This window comes from Parasteatoda tepidariorum, chromosome 1 (genome assembly GCF_982258835.1).
Source record: "Parasteatoda tepidariorum strain Cologne lab strain chromosome 1, Ptep-v5.0, whole genome shotgun sequence".
Taxonomy (NCBI): Eukaryota; Metazoa; Arthropoda; class Arachnida; order Araneae; family Theridiidae; genus Parasteatoda; species Parasteatoda tepidariorum.
In genome coordinates this window covers 98,101,889-98,123,293 of record NC_141755.1, presented here as the reverse complement: position 1 = coordinate 98,123,293, position 21,405 = coordinate 98,101,889, and the positions used below count along the sequence as shown (strand labels likewise).

At 31.9% G+C, this 21,405-nt stretch overlaps 2 protein-coding genes across 3 annotated transcripts in view; both read right to left on the bottom strand.

Moving 5' to 3' along the window:
- Window positions 1–21,405, bottom strand: part of LOC147816631 (uncharacterized) — a 232,610-nt gene that overhangs the window by 85,438 nt on the left and 125,767 nt on the right. The gene's annotated exons all lie outside the window — the stretch shown is intronic.
- Window positions 1–21,405, bottom strand: part of LOC107454058 (vascular endothelial growth factor receptor kdr-like) — a 55,524-nt gene that overhangs the window by 26,623 nt on the left and 7,496 nt on the right. For both annotated transcript variants that reach the window (XM_087149251.1, XM_087149247.1), the window contains exons 2-5: window positions 6,345–6,484; window positions 3,043–3,229; window positions 1,398–1,703; window positions 125–270 (exon numbers count right to left, since the gene is read on the bottom strand). In XM_087149251.1, the coding sequence (XP_087005377.1) occupies window positions 125–270; window positions 1,398–1,703; window positions 3,043–3,229; window positions 6,345–6,484 (779 nt within the window). The remainder of the gene's footprint in view (window positions 1–124; window positions 271–1,397; window positions 1,704–3,042; window positions 3,230–6,344; window positions 6,485–21,405) is intronic.

The following is a 21,405-nucleotide window of genomic DNA, read 5'->3' as shown; positions in this document are numbered from 1 at the left end:
GTCCTAAACAGTGACCCCACACCCCTACTTGAAATTGTTATACCTCGATACCATAGTCTTTGCACACGGGTCTAGACGAACGGCAAGGGGAGTTCTTACTTTAGACAAAGTATTCGAGACTCACATTCTTGTTTGGGTAATCCCATTCTATGAACAACCTGGTATCTGGTTCAGCATCGACGACGCACTTCAAGACGAATGTCCCGTTGACCAGAGGATGTTGCGCTCCTGAGCTGTCAATGAAAGGCTGGGGATCATTGAAGGTATCAGCTGTAAAAAAAATTTTTCTTGATCACTTTGAAGTACAGTAAATGTAGTAGAAGTTCACAATAGGAGATGCCGTGATACGCATGCAGTAAAAGCTCGATATTTTGAGCATCTTAAGAGAAATTCGCTATTACGACGAATTTCCGATGCCTTGCTAAGATATCCTTGCTAAGATATTAAAGATACAGAAAATGGTATGTTCGTTAAGAGTTGAAAAAGGACTTGCATTGTGCTATTACGACATAAACATTTATGATTTTTTTTAGTCCAATACATTTTTTTAGTCAAATTTATTTTTTCTTCTGTTTAAGTGAACTATTTTTTTTATAACCGTCGTTGAACAGACGACCCAATTTTTGGGTTTACGACTACTAATGTTCACCTCCGTAGCCTTGTAATTTTGAATCCAATACAGACGACAAGGGAACTCTTGGTTCATGTATTGGAAGAAATTTGCTTTCGTAGAGGACTTTTTGATGGAACTAACCCATATTTGCGTTGCATAGAGAGGAAAATCGCGAGAACCTCCCACAGTTAACCTGCAGGCAAGGAGACTCTAACCCATGATCCGTCTACCCCTGAGGATATTTCCCGTCAACGCTGTGGTCGATGCAAGCCGGATACGAAATTCGTATTGACCAATCATTGCAGTGATTCGAACCCGGTTCACCTCATTGGAAGGCGAACTCTCTATCCCCTGAGCCATCGTGGCTCAAGTACGACATTATTTTATATTTTATAACCGTCGTTGAACAGCCGACCCTTTTTTGGGTTTACGACTACTAAAGTTTAGCTCCGTAGCCTTGTAATTTTGAACCAATTCAGAAGACAAGGAGATTCCTGGATCAGAACACCCAGAGGTATGATTTGTTATGAGAACATAGAGCTCTTTGTGATGACCATTTACTACACCAGTGACCATTTACTACACGGGGAGTTTTCGGCCCCTGAGGATTGAACCCACGACCTGTTGTACTCGGGCCCAGTGCTCTACCAGCCAGGCTATCCCGGTCCAGTATAATACTATTCTAATAACAAAGCGTTTAAGAAGAGGGGATTATTTCTTATATAATGACTCAAAAATGTGCAAATCTAACAATATAAGGAATGACATGCACATATAGACATACGCATATAGAAGAGTGTAAGGTTTATCTCCTGGTAGTTGTCCTTTAGGATGGCCCTGCACTGGAAGAAGCCGTTGAAGTAAATGGTTGGATAGTGCAGATGGAATCCTTGTCTTGGATCAAATGTGATATCCGTTCCTGTTTGGACCATCTCACCGACATCCTCTTCGCTCTCCGTCTTCCAGAGGGTCACGTTCACGTCTGGAGAAGTGGGTAGACACGGAATGACGCTCTTTCGATGTTGGAGGAGCGGAATCAGTAAGTGACCCGATATGATGGCAGAATTCTCAAGGAACAAGTGAATAGGATCTGAAAAAAACAAATACTGTTTATTCCCATGCAACATAGATGGCGCTGTAAGCGTAAATTTAATTAATTGCACGACTGAGTGCTGAAGCTGTGCGTGTTAATCGGAAAATAATAAATTGGTCACTAAATAGTGTGCCAAATCCAATCTATGCGAAGCGAAAAATAAACCATTATATTTTTAAGATCATTGTGAAAATAAAGCACTAAACAGGGTTTTTCTACACTTTGACCATGAACGATTCCCAAAAAATCAATTAGACAATCAATAAAATCAATTTGACTTTTCTTACAATTTGCAAAAAAAAAAAAAAAAAACCCTCAGAATATTTTTTTTTATTTTTATTGTTTCAATGCTTAAAAATGAGAAAAATTGTGAAACTTTTGGAGCTCTCTGGAAACAAAATTTGATACTCTAAATCATTCTTACCCATTTTTCTCTTTTGGAGCAACATTTATAATTTACGGGCGTTTGAAAGTGAGCTCAATTTTTTTTTAGGCGAAACGAAAAGTTTTGTCCATTCCCTAGCAGCAAAACAACTTGGATTATCATTGGGCTAATATTCATTTTGGCTCAATAAGGGTTGAAAAGGCCGTTATTTTTCCGATATTGGTCCTACATAGAATTTTCCGATTCACCTGATATTTTACAGCCATTTTACAACCAATATAGGTACTATATAGAATTGTGAGATTCACCCAATATTTTATATACATTATTTAGCTAATATATGTTCTATAATGGCCAAGTTTAGGTCCTAAATAGGCCATTCTATGACGAATATTACAAAATCTAGACATCCTAATATTGGTCCCTCGGTGCATGTTCTTATAGGACTCATATTGAACCAATTTTGAGCCCAACTGGGGACAAGTTAAATTTATTGCTAATGTTTTTGATTACTGAGTTTGGCCAATCAGCTAAATTTAAAATTTAAGTATATCATTCGATGCAGAATTTACTGATCTTTAATTTTGATTTTTTGTTAATTTTTGAGTTTGTAGTCTTCAGATGCTAGGAGACTAAAAATAAGAAAGTGCCAAAAATATAGCAATTTTTTGGCTCTCTAAAGTTTAGCTCATTTCAAAACCAGCCGTAAACTCATTTTATATTCTGATTCGGGATGCTTAAAGTAGAATAAAATCATTTCCAGCTTTCTGGAAATAGTTCAAACCAAAGCCTGATTTGATTTTGCTATATTTTTCTAAGGATAGAAAATGCAATATGCACAAGAATTACAAAGAAATATATATTTATAAGAATTATTATCTGAAAATTTAATATTTTAGCATTTCTTTTAGGAATGTTTTAATAATAATAATGATAATAAAAAATACTTACCATTGATGAAGACATATATTGAGGTAGTATTGTCAACTGCAGATGTGAAATCCGTTGTTCCCTCGTAAAAGCAAATGTAAAAACCTGTATCATTGTAGTCTAAATTTTGAACAGTGATTGTAGATTTGTACTTATTGATAGCTTCTGATGAATTGACTGTTATATTTATGGATATTCGATTCTCATCCTGTAATGACACACATTCTAATAAAAATGGTTATAAATTTTTATATATATTTATACATTTTAACTGATAGTGATTAAAATTGTTTACACCGTCTTAGCCTACTAAGAAGCACCCGCTTGCTTCGCTCACCCGTAATTGCTTCACTTTCATCATTCTTCCTTCCCACTTAAATGTCAATATTTTCACAAAAACAAGGATAATTTTTGTCAATAAAATATAGTTTTACATAGGCTAGAACATTTTGTTAATTGTAAAGAAATATACGATTGCCTGGATTTGAATAATAATGATCTATACTGGCGATTTCACATTTTGACGTATTTTCTTGGTTCGTAATTTTTTAGTTTAATAAGAATGATGTTACTAAAAAAAATTTATTATTATTTTTATTTAAAAAAAAAAAAGAAAATTCCATAACTTCAGGTTTTTGATGAAAAAAACCTAACTACATATCCTGAGTTGCTGAAGGAAAAACTTACGACAGCGAAACAGACATTTAAAAGTAAGGAATAATTACCCTAAGATAAAAATCACTTTTAATAATGCGTATATGCCTCTAAAAAATGCAATTTTAAGTGAGTTTAAGATGAAAGAAAAAAATCAGAAAATAAGCTTACCAGTAAGCTTATTTTCTGCTTTCTGCTGTATAGGACTCATCGTTACTAAGCAATGAAATTATAAATTAGTGAAATTCTGTATATTGCATGTCAAGTTAATTTAGATTGCAATCTTTTATAATTACTATTTACATTTCGCTATTTTCTTTTATCTTCATGTATTTATCTGTGCAATCATTTAAGTTTGAAAGTTTTTGAAAACTTCAAAGCAAACGATAACATATAAATATATTATTTGTAATAACCAACCTAGGATACCTTGAATAATATTATTATTAGAAACGGGTTAATTGTATACTAAACTTCCTAAATAAAACTTTTTTCTTTTTTTCCAATTTTTTATTATTTTGCTTTTTAAATTGTTATCTTGTTCTTTAGCAAATGTTCCATTCGTATAGAATTGTTCGGAGTTATATTCTAAAGGACCCCACGCAAATCATATGGAAATTAATTCTTTTTAAAATTGGCTGAAAATCTAATATGTTGTAGTTCAAAACACTCTGATCAAAAGTTCTCATACTCCAAAAATTTATAGTTTCCGAGCTTCAAACGTAAATAGAAATTTTCACACGGCATTAGCACTAACCGTCTGGAGTTGGTCGGATCGGATTTTGGGCGTATAAGGGCTGATTGTTTTAACAAAAAGATGCTTGTATACATACAAATATATATAGATATGTAACTAGTCCATCAATTATTTGAGTATTATTTATATTTTGTTTGGAAAGTCTATTTACTTCGTTAATAGATTTCTAAATACCATGTAACACTAGTAACCATGTAAACCATGTAACACTATTCCTAAAAACCATGTAACACTCGCAACGTGTACCCAATGCTGTACGAAAGCGCGCTTTTAGCAATTTTGAGTCAATGAGAACTTTTCATCAGAAAACTTTCAGCCTATTTAAATTTTCTTAAGATTTGCGTGAAGTCCTTTCTATCTTAAACAAAACAGAAAAAACATTATATGCAAAAACAAACTGGATTTAAGATTTTTCCGTGGAAAAAAAAAAAACTTCCCAGAAAAAATTTTGATCTCAAAATGCGGATTCGAGTTTAGCACTCTAAAAAATATGTACCAAAAATAGAAACTTCCGCCAATTTTTACCAAGCAAAATCTTCTATAGCTTGGAAAGGATGTCATCATATCACTTAAAAAGTTTTGAGGAAGGAAGCACCATTTCGGAAATGCCATTGTTCAGCTGTTCATATGATACTTAATTTTTTTTAATTGGTTGTTCGACACAGAAGCATATCAAAAGGGGTTGAAACTGAAATCTTGACAGAAAATTTGTTTTCCGCTTCAGTCTGCAGACATATGCGAGGGACACTATAGTCTTCTCATCCATAATGATATTCCGAAGTTTTTATCAGCCAATACCGACTGGGTTTTGAGTTAATTGCAAATCACTGCATGCTGGGCCCATGTCCAAGAGTTCGTGGGTTCGATCCCAGGCCAACCGAAGACTCCCCGTATAGTAGATGGTGAGTGATGCACGTTATATCTGTTGAGTCGCAAAGTCCTCCATGTTCCCAAAACAAATCAACACCTCTGGGGGTACTGATCCGGACTTTCTTTGTCTTCTGGATAGGTTCAAAATTACAAGGTTACGGAGTTGAACATTAGTAGTCGTAAACACAAAATGGGGTCGGTTGTTCAACGACGGATATAAAATCACTGCATGAGAAGACTATTTATTGTTTCATACAGTCAGCACACTATACTCCGCTGCAAGTTAAGAAATTGCGGTAAAGGATTTAAGTAATCATCCGCGACTGCATATAGTTCCGTTTTATTTAGCTATCAAATTATATAATTATGCTTTCAAAGTAACATAAAAGCATTTAATAGTTAAACTCGTCAGACAGAAATTTAATTCGTACTATCTAGTAAAATATACTACGTCATAGAATTAAAGAGATAGGGTTATAGTTTCGTAGTCTTACTGGAATCCTAGATGTGGCGACATATTTTGATAAATAAGGAGAACTTGAAAAAGAAACAACTATATGACGTTGTAAGAGCATTGGATTTCATTGGATCAATAAAAATGGCGCGTTTTACTCTGACATACTCTTAACAAACCAAATGCGTGACAAAGAATTTTTACTTTTGTTTCGCTGTAGAAGAAAATCGTCTGCAAGAAACAATATTTATTATTTTTTTTCATCCTTTAAATGCAAACAGAAATGCGTATACTTGATACTATTTTTTGATATTATTTTTATTAATCCTTATAACTTGCTAATTGATTATTCGATAAGTTTTGTTTTCCTCATTTCGCACAATTTAAGAGAGCATGCAAAAAAAAAAAAAAAAAAAGGCTGTGCAAGAGTTGGCGATGTTGATTTTCGTTCGCGTTGGGAGCTTGGCATCTATTTGGCGTGCACCTAGATGTAAACAAGCTTCTCCATAGACATAATGGTTTTTTCTTAACTTGCAACAGAGTATAACAACAATTAAATCCTTCATAAACTAACATATACTGTCATACCCTGGTTATTGGAGTTTTCCAAGACAATGGATATTTTCCAACACACGTGATGTCCAGTGTTCTATCGACTTCGGATACATTAATGTACTCATCTTCTATGTTCAGCAATGGCGGATGAAAAAAATGTACACTGGTGAAAGCTGGAAATAAAGTAAGATTTTTTCATGATTAGAAACAAGTTCATAACAATCTTTTAACATTTTCAGGTTTTAATGAAGGATCTTAAACTTAATAAAGAACTCAAATAAGTGATTATCGGGTGAAACATTTACTATTTAATACAAAATTAAATCTGTTTTATAAATATTCAGTAAAACAACATGATCCCATCTAGCAAAATTAGGTTTATTTTCACTCAGCAAAAACCTTTTAATGTAAACCTAAATGCGGTTTACGTGTAAACCGCATTACAGAACCTTAAAACGAGATCTGTGACAATGTGCTCATTTTTATTCACATTACCCTAATCCAAAACCTTGAAAAACAACATTCTATATAAAAACCTTAAATAGAGGTTGACTTAGGATTTTCAAGCGTGAAAAAATCTTTTCAAAAAACTTGTATCAAGTTGAAAATAATCTTAAATCTAAGTAATTACAGTCAAACTCCACTATAATGAACACGGTTTATAGTGAACTCCCGGATATAGTGAACGAAATGTTCGGTCCCGTGTCTAGCTATACATGTATAGTTATTTTTTGTGGGTATAGTGAACCAAAAAAGTGAGGAAGTTGGATATTATGAACTTTTTTCAGATTTCGATTGAATTTTTTCCTTCATTTTTTTTGTAATATTTTCGAAATGTCTGCTTCAAAATAAATACTTATACTGATTTTTAAAACCATCTATAGAGCGGAATGTTTTCTTGTTTGCTACTTTTATCTCACTTTCCCATCCTTAAATAAAGGTCAACCATTAGTCCAACCAAAGGTCTTAGCCATTAGTTAAAACTTTTTGAGGACTTGATATAGTAAACTCCCGGTAATAGTGAACAGAAATTTCGGTCCCTTGAAGGTTCACTATAGCGGGGTTTTGATTACTGATTCTGATCAAACCGCTGAACCAAAATTAATGTTTAAGTATATCCTTCGATGCAGAATTTATGGATCTTTAATTTTCGTTTTTAAATTTTACGTATTTTATTTTGTTTTTAAATTTTTTTAGATATTATGCGTCAAAAAATTAAGAAAAAAGAAAAGCTGTAAATTTAGCCGTTTTTTTGGCTATCAAAAGTTTAGCTCACTTCAGAAGTTGTAAGCAAATGAATTTAATTTTTATTCCAACTGGAAGTAAACTAATTTCCAAGGAATTAGTTAGAACCAAAAATTAAATATATGCTATAAAATAATCATTGCTTTCATTTGTATCTTCATCGCGTGCTGTTTTTTGATTGACTACTTCCTCTGCCACTTCCGGGGCTACTCATTATATAATACCCCCATAGTATATATTAAATAAGGAAGGGAGGGGGTACTATGAACCGTTACACAAGGTCAAGAAAACTTTCTTTTCTCGGGGGGGGGGGGGGGAGAGGGGGCAGGAGAAAAATAGCGTGTACATAATCATGAAAAGGAAATAAATAATTCTTCCATGTAATATGAAAAAAGGGAGGCCCTTTTTGAATAAAACTTCACCTTATAAGTGCTATTAAAAGATCAAAAGTAGTAAATTCTCGAAATATATATTGGAGATAATATAGTTGTTTCTACTGAGTTATTGTTGGTGGTACATGGCAATAGCGGCAAATTAATATTGAATTAATTTATTAATATTGAATAAAGAATTAATTCATTAATTAATTCTCAAGAAAAAGTTAATTAATTAATTCGTAAGAAAAAATTCATTAATTTAAAAGAATTATTTATTAATTAATTCTTAAAGAAAAACTAATTAATTAATTCTTATGAAAAAATTAATTAATCTAAAAGAATTAATTTACTAACTAAAAATAAGTTTTGGGGGCACCTCACAGCACGTACTTTTTCTCGCCTACTCATCTTATATCGGCGACAGAGGCACAAAATTCATGTCTATCATGAACTGTTTAAAAAAAAAAAACTTTTTTTTACGGTATAGGTTCTCGTTAAACTGTTGTATTACAATCAACAGTTTAACGAGTTGCTCGACAATTCAAAATTTCAGTTCCCTGCTCCGTTACGATCAATTTTAAGGCTACACGGCACATATGTCTATTTTTATGGGTACTACCTGTTAAACAGATATATATAGCTTTGTGATTCACAATTGGTTAGATATTGACTTTCAATATCTAAGAAAATAGCCGTCTTTGAAGATTTTTGAATGTTTTTCAATGCAAAGGTCTGCTGTAAGTATTTATGTTTGATTTGATTTGAGCTAGATATTATGTAACTAAGTTAACAATTCTGTTTTGAAACTAGATCGATGCATAAATGTCATTGTCTTTAAGGTATGGGAAATTTTTTTCTTCCAATGCCCGCTTGGGAAATGACCTTTGATCATACAGGCCTCTGAAAGGCAGATTTATGGGCCACTCTTTTAAGGGCGCCATATTAGGTGGGCCAACGTTGCTCCCACAGTAAAGGAAGGACAGATAGAACAGGTGAATTAAAGAACATCCATTCTTTGCGAGAGATTCGAACCCAGAACCTTTCTGATGCAAGGCTAGTTCCCTGACCCCTACATTGTATGAGAAAATGTTAGAGTGAGGATTCTTTTCAATTAGTAAAAATAACGACTGATAGAAGCAACCGAAACGACGTAGTCTCTGATTTTTAAATTTGGTGCACTTTTGGTGCTTAAAATATGTATAACAGTTAAATGTTTTTGCAGTTGGAACACTCTGGCTCATTTAGAAAAAGGTGTTTGTGGATTATTCGTGTGTCACCAATGCGCGAGCGGTTTAAAGGCACTTCAAGCTTTCGACTGATGTTTAACTGTTCATAAAGCTGTATATAAAGTTTAATGACGTGCAGTTTGATATAAAGTATTTACGCATTAGTATTAAAGTATTTAAGGAATGACATAAAAAAAGAAAGTATTTATGTCGTAATTGTTATTGCGAGCGTAGCAGAAATAAAATAAATAAATAAAAACGGCCACAGTGAAGTGACTCACTCTTTTCTCAAAAAATATTGCCACCTGTGAATTGATGTATTTTGCTCAAATTTCCAGAAGATTTTCAGTTCGGGAAAGATTTTTAGAGTTTCATCGGAAAAAAATTTTTTTTGCAAAAATAAAAAGTTTAGTGTCTAATAATTTTACATAAAGAACATATTCTGAAAAATTCAAGTAAATCAAAAAATGTCAAGTATCTAAACCTACCTGGTTTTTCCTTTTTTTTTTAAAGAAAAATAAACCTGGCTCTTAAAATTAATAAAAGTCATGACAATATTTACCTGTAAATAATGTATTTAATGGCATTTCATGTATCATTCCTTATTAATATTATTATGTCTCTTATTTACGCGTTTTTCTTTGATTTGAGTTTCATTTATAATTTAAACCTAATACTAAAAGCGTTTTTTATTTATTGCATTATAATTTAAGATTTTTATATTATAATTTTACCTTATTTAATGATTTTCCGTTACTTTTTACAATGATTTAAACCAGAGCTAAAAAAAAAGAGAGAAAAAAGAAACCCTGAATAACTTTTGATCTAATGATCGGATTTTCCTGTTCTCGGAATCAATCTTAATGGTTCGAAGGTTTGACCTCAATTATGCTAATTAACATGGACGGACGATATTCTAAGTTACGAAAGCATCCACAAAAACTTACTTTCTCCGAATAAACATACCTTTTTATTCGACAGATTCGAACTTTTAACCCACAAAATGCAGAGGATAGCCGCAATCACTGGGTCAGGAGAGTGATCCAAAGTTTAGACCCCTTAATGTAAATTTTACTTTTTGGGTATTTTGTCATACGTCGAAATGTTTTTAAGTGAATTAATTTTTTTTACATACAATTATAAAATTCGTTTAACTATAGATAATTCCAAGCAAAAATAACTTTTAGTGAATATTTACTATTTCTTATTGTTTTTTATAATTAGCAACAAAAGAAATTTAACATAAAATAATGAGCATAAAGTTTTTTACATCATTTTAAGAAATGTGACATAGCAAAACACAAAATTTGAGCAAAATCGGTGGAATAGTTCCAGAGAAATTGAATTAATTTTAAAAATAGGAATTTTCCGAAACTCGATTTCTCAGAAACTATTCAACCGATTTCGTTCATAATTTGTACCTTGCCATTTAAAATTGCAGTCTTTAAAATGGCGTGGAAAATTGTATAGCTTACAATTCAAAAGTTTTTCGACTATTATTAAATAAAATAATAAAAAATTATGAATATTTACTAAGAGTTATATTTTGCGTGGAATTAATTACCTTTGCATGAACGAATTTTATGATTGCGCGCAAAATCTTTTTTATTCGTTTAAAAATTTCTCGAGATATGGGGAAATATGTAAAAAGTGAAATTAATATTAAGGGACTCCAAACTTTGGACCGCACTCCTGACTAAATTATTGGGAACCTATTTTCGAGATTTCGGATACACTTTATATTTTGGGGTTCAATAATCATAATCCGTTGAACAAAAAATACAATTTAGTTAGAAAAAGTACATTTTTGTGTCTGTTTTCGTATTTTAAAATATCGTCTGCTCTAGTTAATTAGCATGTTTGAGTTCACCCCTTTGAACTATTAAGACGTGAAAAAGTCCTAAGATGTGAAGAGCTGATCATTAGATTAGAAGTTATTCAATTAAAATGTATCTAGTTCCAAATTATTGGGACTCTATTTCCCAGATTGCTGCTACACCTTATATTTTGGGGTTCAATAATCATAATCCGTCGAACAAAAAATACAATTTAGTTAGAAAAAGTACATTTTTGTGTCTGTTTTCGTATTTTAAAATATCGTCTGCACTAATTAATTAGCATATTTGAGTTCACCCCTTTGAACTATTAAGACGTGAAAAAGTCCTAAGATGTGAAGAGATGATCATTAGATTAGAAGTTATTCAATTAAAATGTATCTAGGTCCAAATTATTGGGACTCTATTTCCCAGATTGCTGCTACACCTTATATTTTGGGGTTCAATAATCATAATCCGTAGAACAAAAGATAGAATTTAGTTAGAAAAAGTACATTTTTGTGTCTATTTTCGTATTTTAAAATATCGTCTGCACTAATTAATTAGGATATTTGAGTTCACCCCTTCGAATCATTAAGACGTGAAAAAGTCCTAAAATGTGAAGATCTGATCATTAGATTAGAAGTTAATCAGTTAAAATATATCTAGGTCCCAATTATTGGTACCATATTTCCCAGATTGCAGCTACACCCCTTTTTTTGGGAGTCGAAATATATGTAGGTTAAAAATTATTTAACGCAACGAAAAAATTAAGTAATGGAAAAAAAAGTACTTAGCAGCAAAAGTTATCGGGTTTTATAGTCGAAAGTTGGATAAGAATATTAAAAATAAAGCTTGCATTTAAAATTGTTTACTTATATTTCAATATAATTGGAAACTAACTATGTTTTGATATATTTTCCTTTTTTTAAGGTGGATGTATCAATCTGTCGTCGTCAAACGATTGTTAGGCAACCGTGGAGGCCGGGTTGTTGAGCGAAGCGAGTAGAGCTCGCTGTGTGTTCAGGTTTGGTGTACGCATATAACTTAGAAGAGAAACACAGCTGTGTAAGTGTAATCCGTTTTCTTTCTAATAATTAGCATTCAAATGCACCGACTGTCGCTCGCACAGCAGTTGTTCACACAAAAGTGAATTACACAAATTGATGAGCAAACCACCGTTCCATCGGGAAGATGGGTGCTGACCAAATAAATACAGGGAAAACAATAATCAGGAAAAACGGTCTGAAAACGCACCATCCGAGAAATCACGTGCAAGGGCCATTCTTCGATATACAATAGCTTGTTTTACTTTAAAAAAGTTCTGTTTATTGCAAGGTCACTGAGTTCTACAAATGATTCATACATCTGAGCAATCACTTTATTTTTACTGCCAGATAATGTTTATAGAAATACTTTTCTTCTATAAAAACATATAAAAATGACAATTTCTCAGTTATTTGTACAAGTAGTTCTTTTTTAATACATTGTTTTAACGGTTTATTTTGTTATACATTATGGTTACTCACAAAAATCATATACTATCGGATCACTGCAAATTCGCTCCAAGGCAATTCTATTGGAACAGACGAAAAATTGAAAATAGTTAGTTGAAAATCATATACCATCAGATAACAACACATTTTCTGATAGGTAATTCTATTGGAACAGACGAAAAATCGGAAATAGTTTAAAATCATATACCATCAGATAACAACACATTTTCTGATAGGTAATTCTATCGGAACAGACGAAAAATTGGAAATAGTTAGTTGAAAATCATATACTATCGGATAATTACAAATTTGCTCGTAAAAAATTCTAATCGGGACAGACGAAAAATTGGAAATAGTTGAAAATCGTATACTATCGGATAATTTCAAATTTGCTCGTAAGAAATTCAAATCGGAACAGACGAAAAATTGGCGATAGTTAGTTAAAAATACAACTATTTCAGGCATAGCTGTATTTAGATTCTAATCATTCATATGAATTTATATTTGAAATTCCTTAAATGATTAAAAAGATCAGAAAAAGAAACAGACAACCAAAAAAAAAAGAAAAAGAAAAAAATGCGGAATTGAAATGAGGAATTGAAATGAGGAATTCAAAAAATATGAAGTCTAGAAAAAAAAGATAAGACGTGAATAAGGACACATAAGTGATTCACATCTTTTTGAGAACACGTATTAGGAGCTATGTCCAGATCATATAAAACTTTTTAAGCATTTTTAAAATTAGATGAACCATTTGAACCATTTAAAACCATTTCCTAAGTTAAGGTAAAATTTCCCAATCACTTCCAAACAATAATTTTTCAAATTTGCACACATTTACAGTTATTTAGATTTAAGAGAAACAATTATTCACCATTGAAATTTCCTTAGTTTACTCAATCAATTATTGATACATTTTTGGATATGAATTTAAAAAGCATTTCTCAAACTACCTTTTTTTAGGATTTATATTTTAGTACAAGGTAAGATAAATCGGATAAACTGACAGATTTTTTGAAGCTATTAGAGCGTTTCTTTTCATAATTAGAAAATAACAAAAATATATATTTTTGTTTATAGTTGAAACGCCAGGGAAAAAAAATGAAACGGACACCCCATCTGCGGCAAAGGTTTAGAGGAGTAGTAATAATAAAATGAACCTCGATTAGTAAAGAGAAATATTTTTTCATAGAAACAACTGAACGAGTTTTTAGCCACCCATAAAAAGGTGTTTTTAGGATGCTTTTTTCATTTTTTTTTCATTTTATGAATACAAACTCTCGGGTTGTGACAATACACTTTTGAAAAGTGGAATGATATCAAATCAACCTAAAAAACATCATTCTACATGGAGAGCAACTTATAACAATCTCGAAAATTTTTAATTTAACAAAAACCTAACGAGAATTCGAAAAATTGTAAATTAAACGTTTTGTAACGGTCTAACACAAGTCCTGTTTTTAATACTGCCCTTAAATATATGTAATTGTTTCACTCACTATAATTCACCCATAGCTCAGTGGTTAAAGAAGTGGAATTCTACGCAAAAAATGTGGGTTTGTTTTCAGTTATTCTAATTATTTCTATATTATGATTTTGTTATTTCTTTCTATACAAGGTGTATGCAAATGGCTTTATACTTTCGATAACTTTGCGCAGACATGCGACTTAGCTTAACGTATTCTTACGTTCCCAGAGTGTTCAAAAATATGCTATGCTTTGTATATATAGCTGGGAAAATCATTCAACTGGGTGATTGATGTCAATCTAACTTATGCCAAACTAACTTTCATCCGCGTGGTTGTGTTGAAGCATTTTAATTCTAGTTCCTAAGTTAAAATATCGGTGTTTATTTTATCAGCTTCAGGAAAATAGAAAAAAAAACGCCTTTGAAGAAGTTATCTATTAAAGAAGCTGAGAAAAAATTTCATAAGATGATCCGCAAGCGCAAGGAATGAAAAACTAAGGCATGATCCCTTGGAGTAAGGAATCCAAATTAAATTTGTTAAGGTTGATGGCCGACGTTTAATTCATCGCCAAAAGACCCTTGCATCCATGGCCAGCAGTAAAACACGGAAACGAAACGGAGTAATTTTCTGGGGAATCATAATGGCAACGCCTCTCTCTATGGAACTGTGAATCAAATAAAAACATTTGAGAATTTCAAATGCTTCCTTATACCTGGTGAATGGATTCTAATCACACCTCCAAAATCGGGACAGTTTGGTTTAAACTTTGAACTGACCTAGTAAATCACGTGACCAGTAGCCAATAGAACACCTTTGGGAATTCATCGGAAGAAAAGTTGGAACACAGAAGCATTCTTCGACCACTAAAGGGTTAAGAACCACGCTAAACAGCCGACCCAGAATTTGGTCGGCTGTTCAACGATTGTTATAAAATAAAATATAAAACTAAAGGGTAATAATACAGACTAGAGGGTATGTAAGGCGGGATTGGCCACATTATGACAAACTTAAACAATATCCCATTTCTAAAATATTAAACACAAATCGTACTAAAACTAAGCTCATCGTAAGACACATTTCTGCTATCTCATAAGCTGGCGAAGCGAGTCTGAATCACGAACTTATTATAAAAAAGTTGCTCCGCAATTTCTGAATCTGGCGAATATCCTCTTGAATTTTTAGAAAATGATTTAAAAACGTAGGAATGTACAACAGTTCCCTAAAGAATGACACACCATTTTTTAAATTAATCATTTGTAACAGCACATATTATGACCTTGTAACAGAACAATTTCTGACCCTGGCGAATATCCTCTTGAGTTTTTAAAAAATGATTTAAAAATGTATGAATATACAATAGTTCCGTAAGGAATGACACACCATTTTTCAAATCAATTATTTGTAGCAGAGCACATTCTGTGGCAGTGATTGCTTAAGTCATCCTCCAGCGAGTCATAACTATAATAAATTCATTTGGCAACATAATTGCATTTCAAAATAAGTACGACAGCTACCGCACACCCCTTCATACGTTTGTGACATTTTAATAATCAGAAAAATCGAATAAATGGTTCCAATAGCGTGTTTAACTCTCTTTACAAGGGTCAAACGTATCCGCGATTCGTGAAAAGTTGAAATCGAGACTATTTTTTTCAAAAAAGAAAGCATTTTTTTTTTTTTTTTTTTTTTGATAGCATGCAGCTGCATATTCAAATAGAATGATCTCAACTGGATATACGCATTACTGGTCACTATTATCGGCCCCACTACTAAGACCATCGTTTTCCTTTCCTCTTAATCCCCCCTCATGTTATTTATTTTTTTTATTTTAGTCCCAAGTTCCGGTTCGGAAGTGTGAACGCTATCGGGTAAGAGCATTATTGTTGAGATTTTCTTAACTTCTTTTTCTTCCTTTTGTTATGAGAAAAAGGAAGATATCATGTGATAAAAAAAAGGTTATGAACAAATCAAGTTCGTGTAATAACTAATTGTTAGTCCTAAGGTCATACTAGGCTAAAAATATGCCAGATAAGGATAACATATAGTATACCCTACATCGGACATCTTGAGTTTTGACACTGCTTCTTGGTACAAATTAGAGCTAGAGCAGGTTAATATCGGAATTTCGATATCTTAATATATCTCGAGTAAATATCGATGTTTCACGATATAACATTATTTTACATTATCCAAATTAAATTTACCAGCCATCACGATGATATCGTGTGCGATAAATAACGGTATTAATAACACACGAAATATTATCGTGGTGGATAATTACTGTATTTTCGATATTTTTCGTTAAGTATGCTTTTTTACGATGTATCGTGATAAATTCTTTTTTAAATATGGTTCTGCAATGTTTGGAAAATATCTACATTTTGCTATAGATTTGGTATATTCGGATATATGAATATTCTGATATACTCGGATATATTATGTATTTCAGATATATTACAAATAATATATTCGAATACATATTTCGAATATATAGATTGGATACATATTATAATCAGATATTATATATCGGATATAATCAGATCGCATATACCAAATCTAATTGGTCATTATATATTGGATATATTATGTAATTATAGAATATATCGGATCTATTCAATATTTCGGATATATTCTGATATTCGGTATACTATATGGAATATATATATATGGGGTATTCGGTATATATGGGTTATATTTTCCAATTCTAGTGGTATAAGGCCATCACAGAAGAGGGACATCTCCCTCAAAATTGATATTATATTCGAAGATTTATTATTGCGATTATTGATTTTAATAAATTAGTAAATTATTCGATTCTTCATCTAACAAATGTGTAAAAAAAGTGTATTACGTCACGAGTCACGTTTCGCCCTCGTTTAATTGTCATGCAACTAAACTCAATAACTGAAACTATGTGGCTTTAAAATGTAAATATCGACGTGATATAAAAAAATAACGATATTTCATGATGAATCGAGTATTTTTTTAAAAATCTAAGTTAACAAATGTACAATGCGTAAAAGAAATGAAACACCGTGAATAACTTTTTATTTAATAATCGGATCTTCACTTATTTAGTTTCATATGACCAAGCACAAAGCTTTATCAAAATCAGCAAAATAGTTCTCGAAAAAACAAATTATAAATGCTCGACTTTTTTTAAAATTTGATAACTCAGAAACAATTTGACAAGTTTCATTAAAATTTGTATGTTTCTAAATAAAATTATTCTTTTAAAATGATGTAAAAATTTGTACACCTTACAATTTAAAATTTTTTCTACTATTATCCTAAATGATAATAATAAATAATAACTAGTTATTAAATATTTTTTTTTCTTCAAAATAACTAAGTTTGGATAAATGAATTTTATATTTGAGTGCAAATTTTTTTAAAATTCTCTCAAAATTTTTCGGGATACGGTGAAATATGTAAAAAATTAAATTAACATTGAGGGATCCAAACTTTGGACAGCTCTGCAGACCAAACTACGTAGATCACATTTTTCAGATTATATTTTGTGATTATATTTTATATTTTGTGGTATTTTGTTATATTTTATATTTGTTATATTTTATATTTAGTTAGAAAAAGTACATTTTTCTGTCTGTTTTCGTAACTTAAAATATCATCCGCAGTAACTAATTAGCACATTTGAGGTAACCCCCTGGAACCATAAAGAGTGAATTTTTTCTTCTTTTGTACACTGTACATTACTTTAGATAATATTTTCGCTCCCCAAATAAAGTTCATCCAAGTACACGATAGTATTGTCATCTGAAAATAGCGGCGATTTCACAGTTTCGATTTTTTGTACGATTCCAATATCGTCATGCGTAAAGGACATCACTGTTTCAAGATCAATTGCTCGCATCTCAGTGCGTTCTTAACAACTTCCGGACGATAAAAGCAGAATCTGGGGGAAAAGGGGATCCTCAAGAGGGGGAGGGGGTAAGTAAAAAATAAGTTTTTATTTCTGATGAGTGTGTTTACGCATCGATAAGTCTTCTTATCTCATTTAGTACGTCACGCAAATTTCGTAAAGAAATTGAATAATAAAACGACGAGTTGTGTGTGTTTGTGTCGTTCTTGTAATCGTTGGACTAGCGTCCTACACAGTGGTTAAAACGAGCCACTATAGTCCCCGATCAAAAAAACAGTCCAAAAAGTTTTATTAGATCTTTCAGAGAGCGTTTGAGAACTGGAAATTTCTCATTGGTTAAGCCATTTCTTTAAATTAAACTGCAGACGATTCAATTTATTCAAATACTTTTAAAATAACATTGATATAGTGCATGCCGGACAGTGGCACTGAACCTTAAAGAAACGGGCAGTGGCACTCAACTAGATCTAGTATATATTTCGGACTTTTACCAAGTAGACTTTTACCGGACTTTTACCGGTCATTCACAGTAACATGTGCAAATAATATAACTAGAATCTGTTGTCTTAACCTATTTTGAAAAATTCTGTTGGTATTCTATTCCCGATTTATAATTTAAACTTTTTTTAAGAAAAGTATGCAGGATTTTGATTTTTTTTAAAATAGAGAACTTTTTTTTTTTGCTCTAAAAATTAAAAATGGCGTATTTTTAATTTAATTTTGAATCATCCTTTTCCAGAAGAACGTGACAATTTGTAAACTGATTTATTAGTTCCCAAGAGACGAGAAGTCTTTTTTTTTTTACATGGGAACACCTTCGTTAATTTTTTTTTTTTTTGAGAGAGAGTTCCGTGTCATTTTCACTCTTAAAATATTGGAAGTGTAAAAAGTAATCAACATTTTGTATGGAAGTTGCGAGGTTTTGTTCCAAAAGTTTGAAAACTCAGAACCATAAACTTTTTGTGTAGTTCCGGTTGATGTTTAAACACTTGTTATGGTATTGTAATCCCCACAACTTCCTTTAACAATACAATCTATTTTGTCAATGAGAAGGAAGGGAGCTAATTGTTAGTTTTCTGTAATTTTTTTCTCCCTTCCCTTTACAATGCGAGGCTTGTTACAAAATAAAAATGCTTAAAAAAAAATCACCTGCAAGACATAAAAAAATCACCTGAAAGCTGCGCGGTAGTTGCACACTGTAGTCAACAAAGTGAAAGAGAGACAGACGAATACATTTAAAAAGTTTTGTTCTAATGATGTGCAGTCCCTAGCCAAATTATTAGACGCACTATAAAATTCTATCTAAAATCTTAATTATCAAGTGATACTATACAGCTTTATTGTTTTTACGCCTCTGAAACCAGTTTGCACTTGTTTACATTCTTGTATCAATTGGCTGTTGGACGGCGATATTCATGACTTTTGTGCACAACAACTTTAATTGGAGACCATTTTGGAAAAACGAACAACTTCTTTAATTTTATTTTTGCTATTTTTATTTACTTATTTATCCATTTTTGCTTTTAGGCTCATATTTTTACTATGCGCTGAGCAATTTGAGATCTTTTAGCAAACAGTCATTAAAATCACTGACTGAAAAATAATTTTTCGAAAAATACATTCTATAATTTAAAGTATCACCTTTTAATGTTTAATTACATTAGGAATTAAATTATTTTGAGTTTAAAGTATGACAAAAAGATTCGCACTACATGAAACTATTTGTTTCTTTAAAATGGAAATTGGTTATATTACGAGAAATCAAATTTTATTATTTTATATATTTTTTATTTTCATTTATTTAATTGCTTAAAAAGTTCTTATTCCTCGAAAACTGTTCAACTGATTTATTTTGGACAATACAGCATTTTGGAATACAAATTTACGCGACGTAATTTTTTGAAGCTTTGAATTAGATTATTCTCTTTAATTATTGCTAAATTAAGAAAAAAAAGAATACTTGTTTATTGTATTTTTTACCACCAACAGGCATTTCCTTGCGAAAAACAATTTAGCGTTTTTTCTAGAAAAGCTTCAACAATTTGAAATGGTTGCACTAAACCTCCACTTTTAAAGAATTTTTTTAAAATATATATTGGAGCCGCGATGGCTCAGGGGATAGAGCGTTCGAACTCCAATGAGGTGAACGGGGTACGAATCCCAGTCGATACGAATCCCCCATCCGGTTTGCACCGACCACAATGCTGACGTAAAATATCCTCAGTGGTCGACGGATCATGGGTTAGATTCCCCTTGCCGTCAGGCTAACCGCGAGAGGTTCTCGTGGTCTTCCTCTCCATGTAACGCAAATACGAGTTATTTCCATCAAAAAGTCTTCCACGAAGGCAAATTTCTCCCAATACTCGATACAGGAGTTCTCTTGTCTTCTGGATTGGGTTCAAAATGACAAGGCTACGGAGTTGAGCATTAGTAGTCGTAAACCCATAAAATTAGGTCGGCTGTTCAACGACAGTTATAAAATAAAATTGAATATATATTGAAGTAATTTTAAAATGCCAAAATTCACCTCTCAAAATTTAAAATACCAAAATTCATCTATTTCTCATGGTTCAAGAAAAAAAAAAGAAGAATGTATATGGAATTTAATTCGCGAAAACTTTTCATTCAATTGTGTAAAAATTTTTAAATTTGAATTTTTTAAAAAAAAGGCTTAGTATGATATATGAATGACTTCATGGATTAAGCGAAGAAAACAAACTCTATTTAAATCCTGGAATGATAACCGTTACGAAAGAGAGAGAGATGCACATAACTAAAAATATCTTTATTTTGAAAAAGAATGCGAGGTTTGTTTGCTACAATAAACGCCCCGGCACCTGCCTCTTAACAAACATGTCTCTAGGTTACTCATTTATAAACATTGTTTTGAATTCCAGGATATCATTCCAAATAAGAACAAAATCTGCGGGGTTCAATCAGTGAATAGTTCTCCGTAACACTAAATACATTTATCACAAATGCTTTTTGGAACAATGCATTGAAAATTCTACATTCCTAGAAAGTTTTTTAATTTTATACGGCATCCATTATATGACTAAAAATTAACAGCCGCCACAGGGCGACTAAATATGCCGATTAAGGAATCGCTTGCAAGGCGCCATTCAATCTCCATTTTTTTTTTTATTTTATTATTATCAAATATTTCCCCATGTGCATTTTATTATATTTTTTAATAATAATAAAATGCATTTTCGGAGTAATCTAAGTAATAAAATGAAGAAGCTTCATTTCAACATGAAGCTAAACGAATTACGAATTTATTATATTATTTTATTATACTTTTATATATTAATAAATGTGCAAACGCTATGAAAAAGCGTTCTATAGCTTCGTTAAATCGCAGTGTTGGAGGTTCCGTGATCGTCACCCTTAATCTATACATTTAGAATTTTTGTCAAAAATGTAGTAAAAGCGTGGGACATCGGAAGACCACGAGAACCTCCTAAGGTTAGCCTGACTCTAACCCATGATCAGTCTACCACTGAGTATATTTTACGTCAGCACTGTGGCCGGTGCAATCCGGATGCGGAATTTTTATCGACCAGCCATTGCTGGGATTCGAA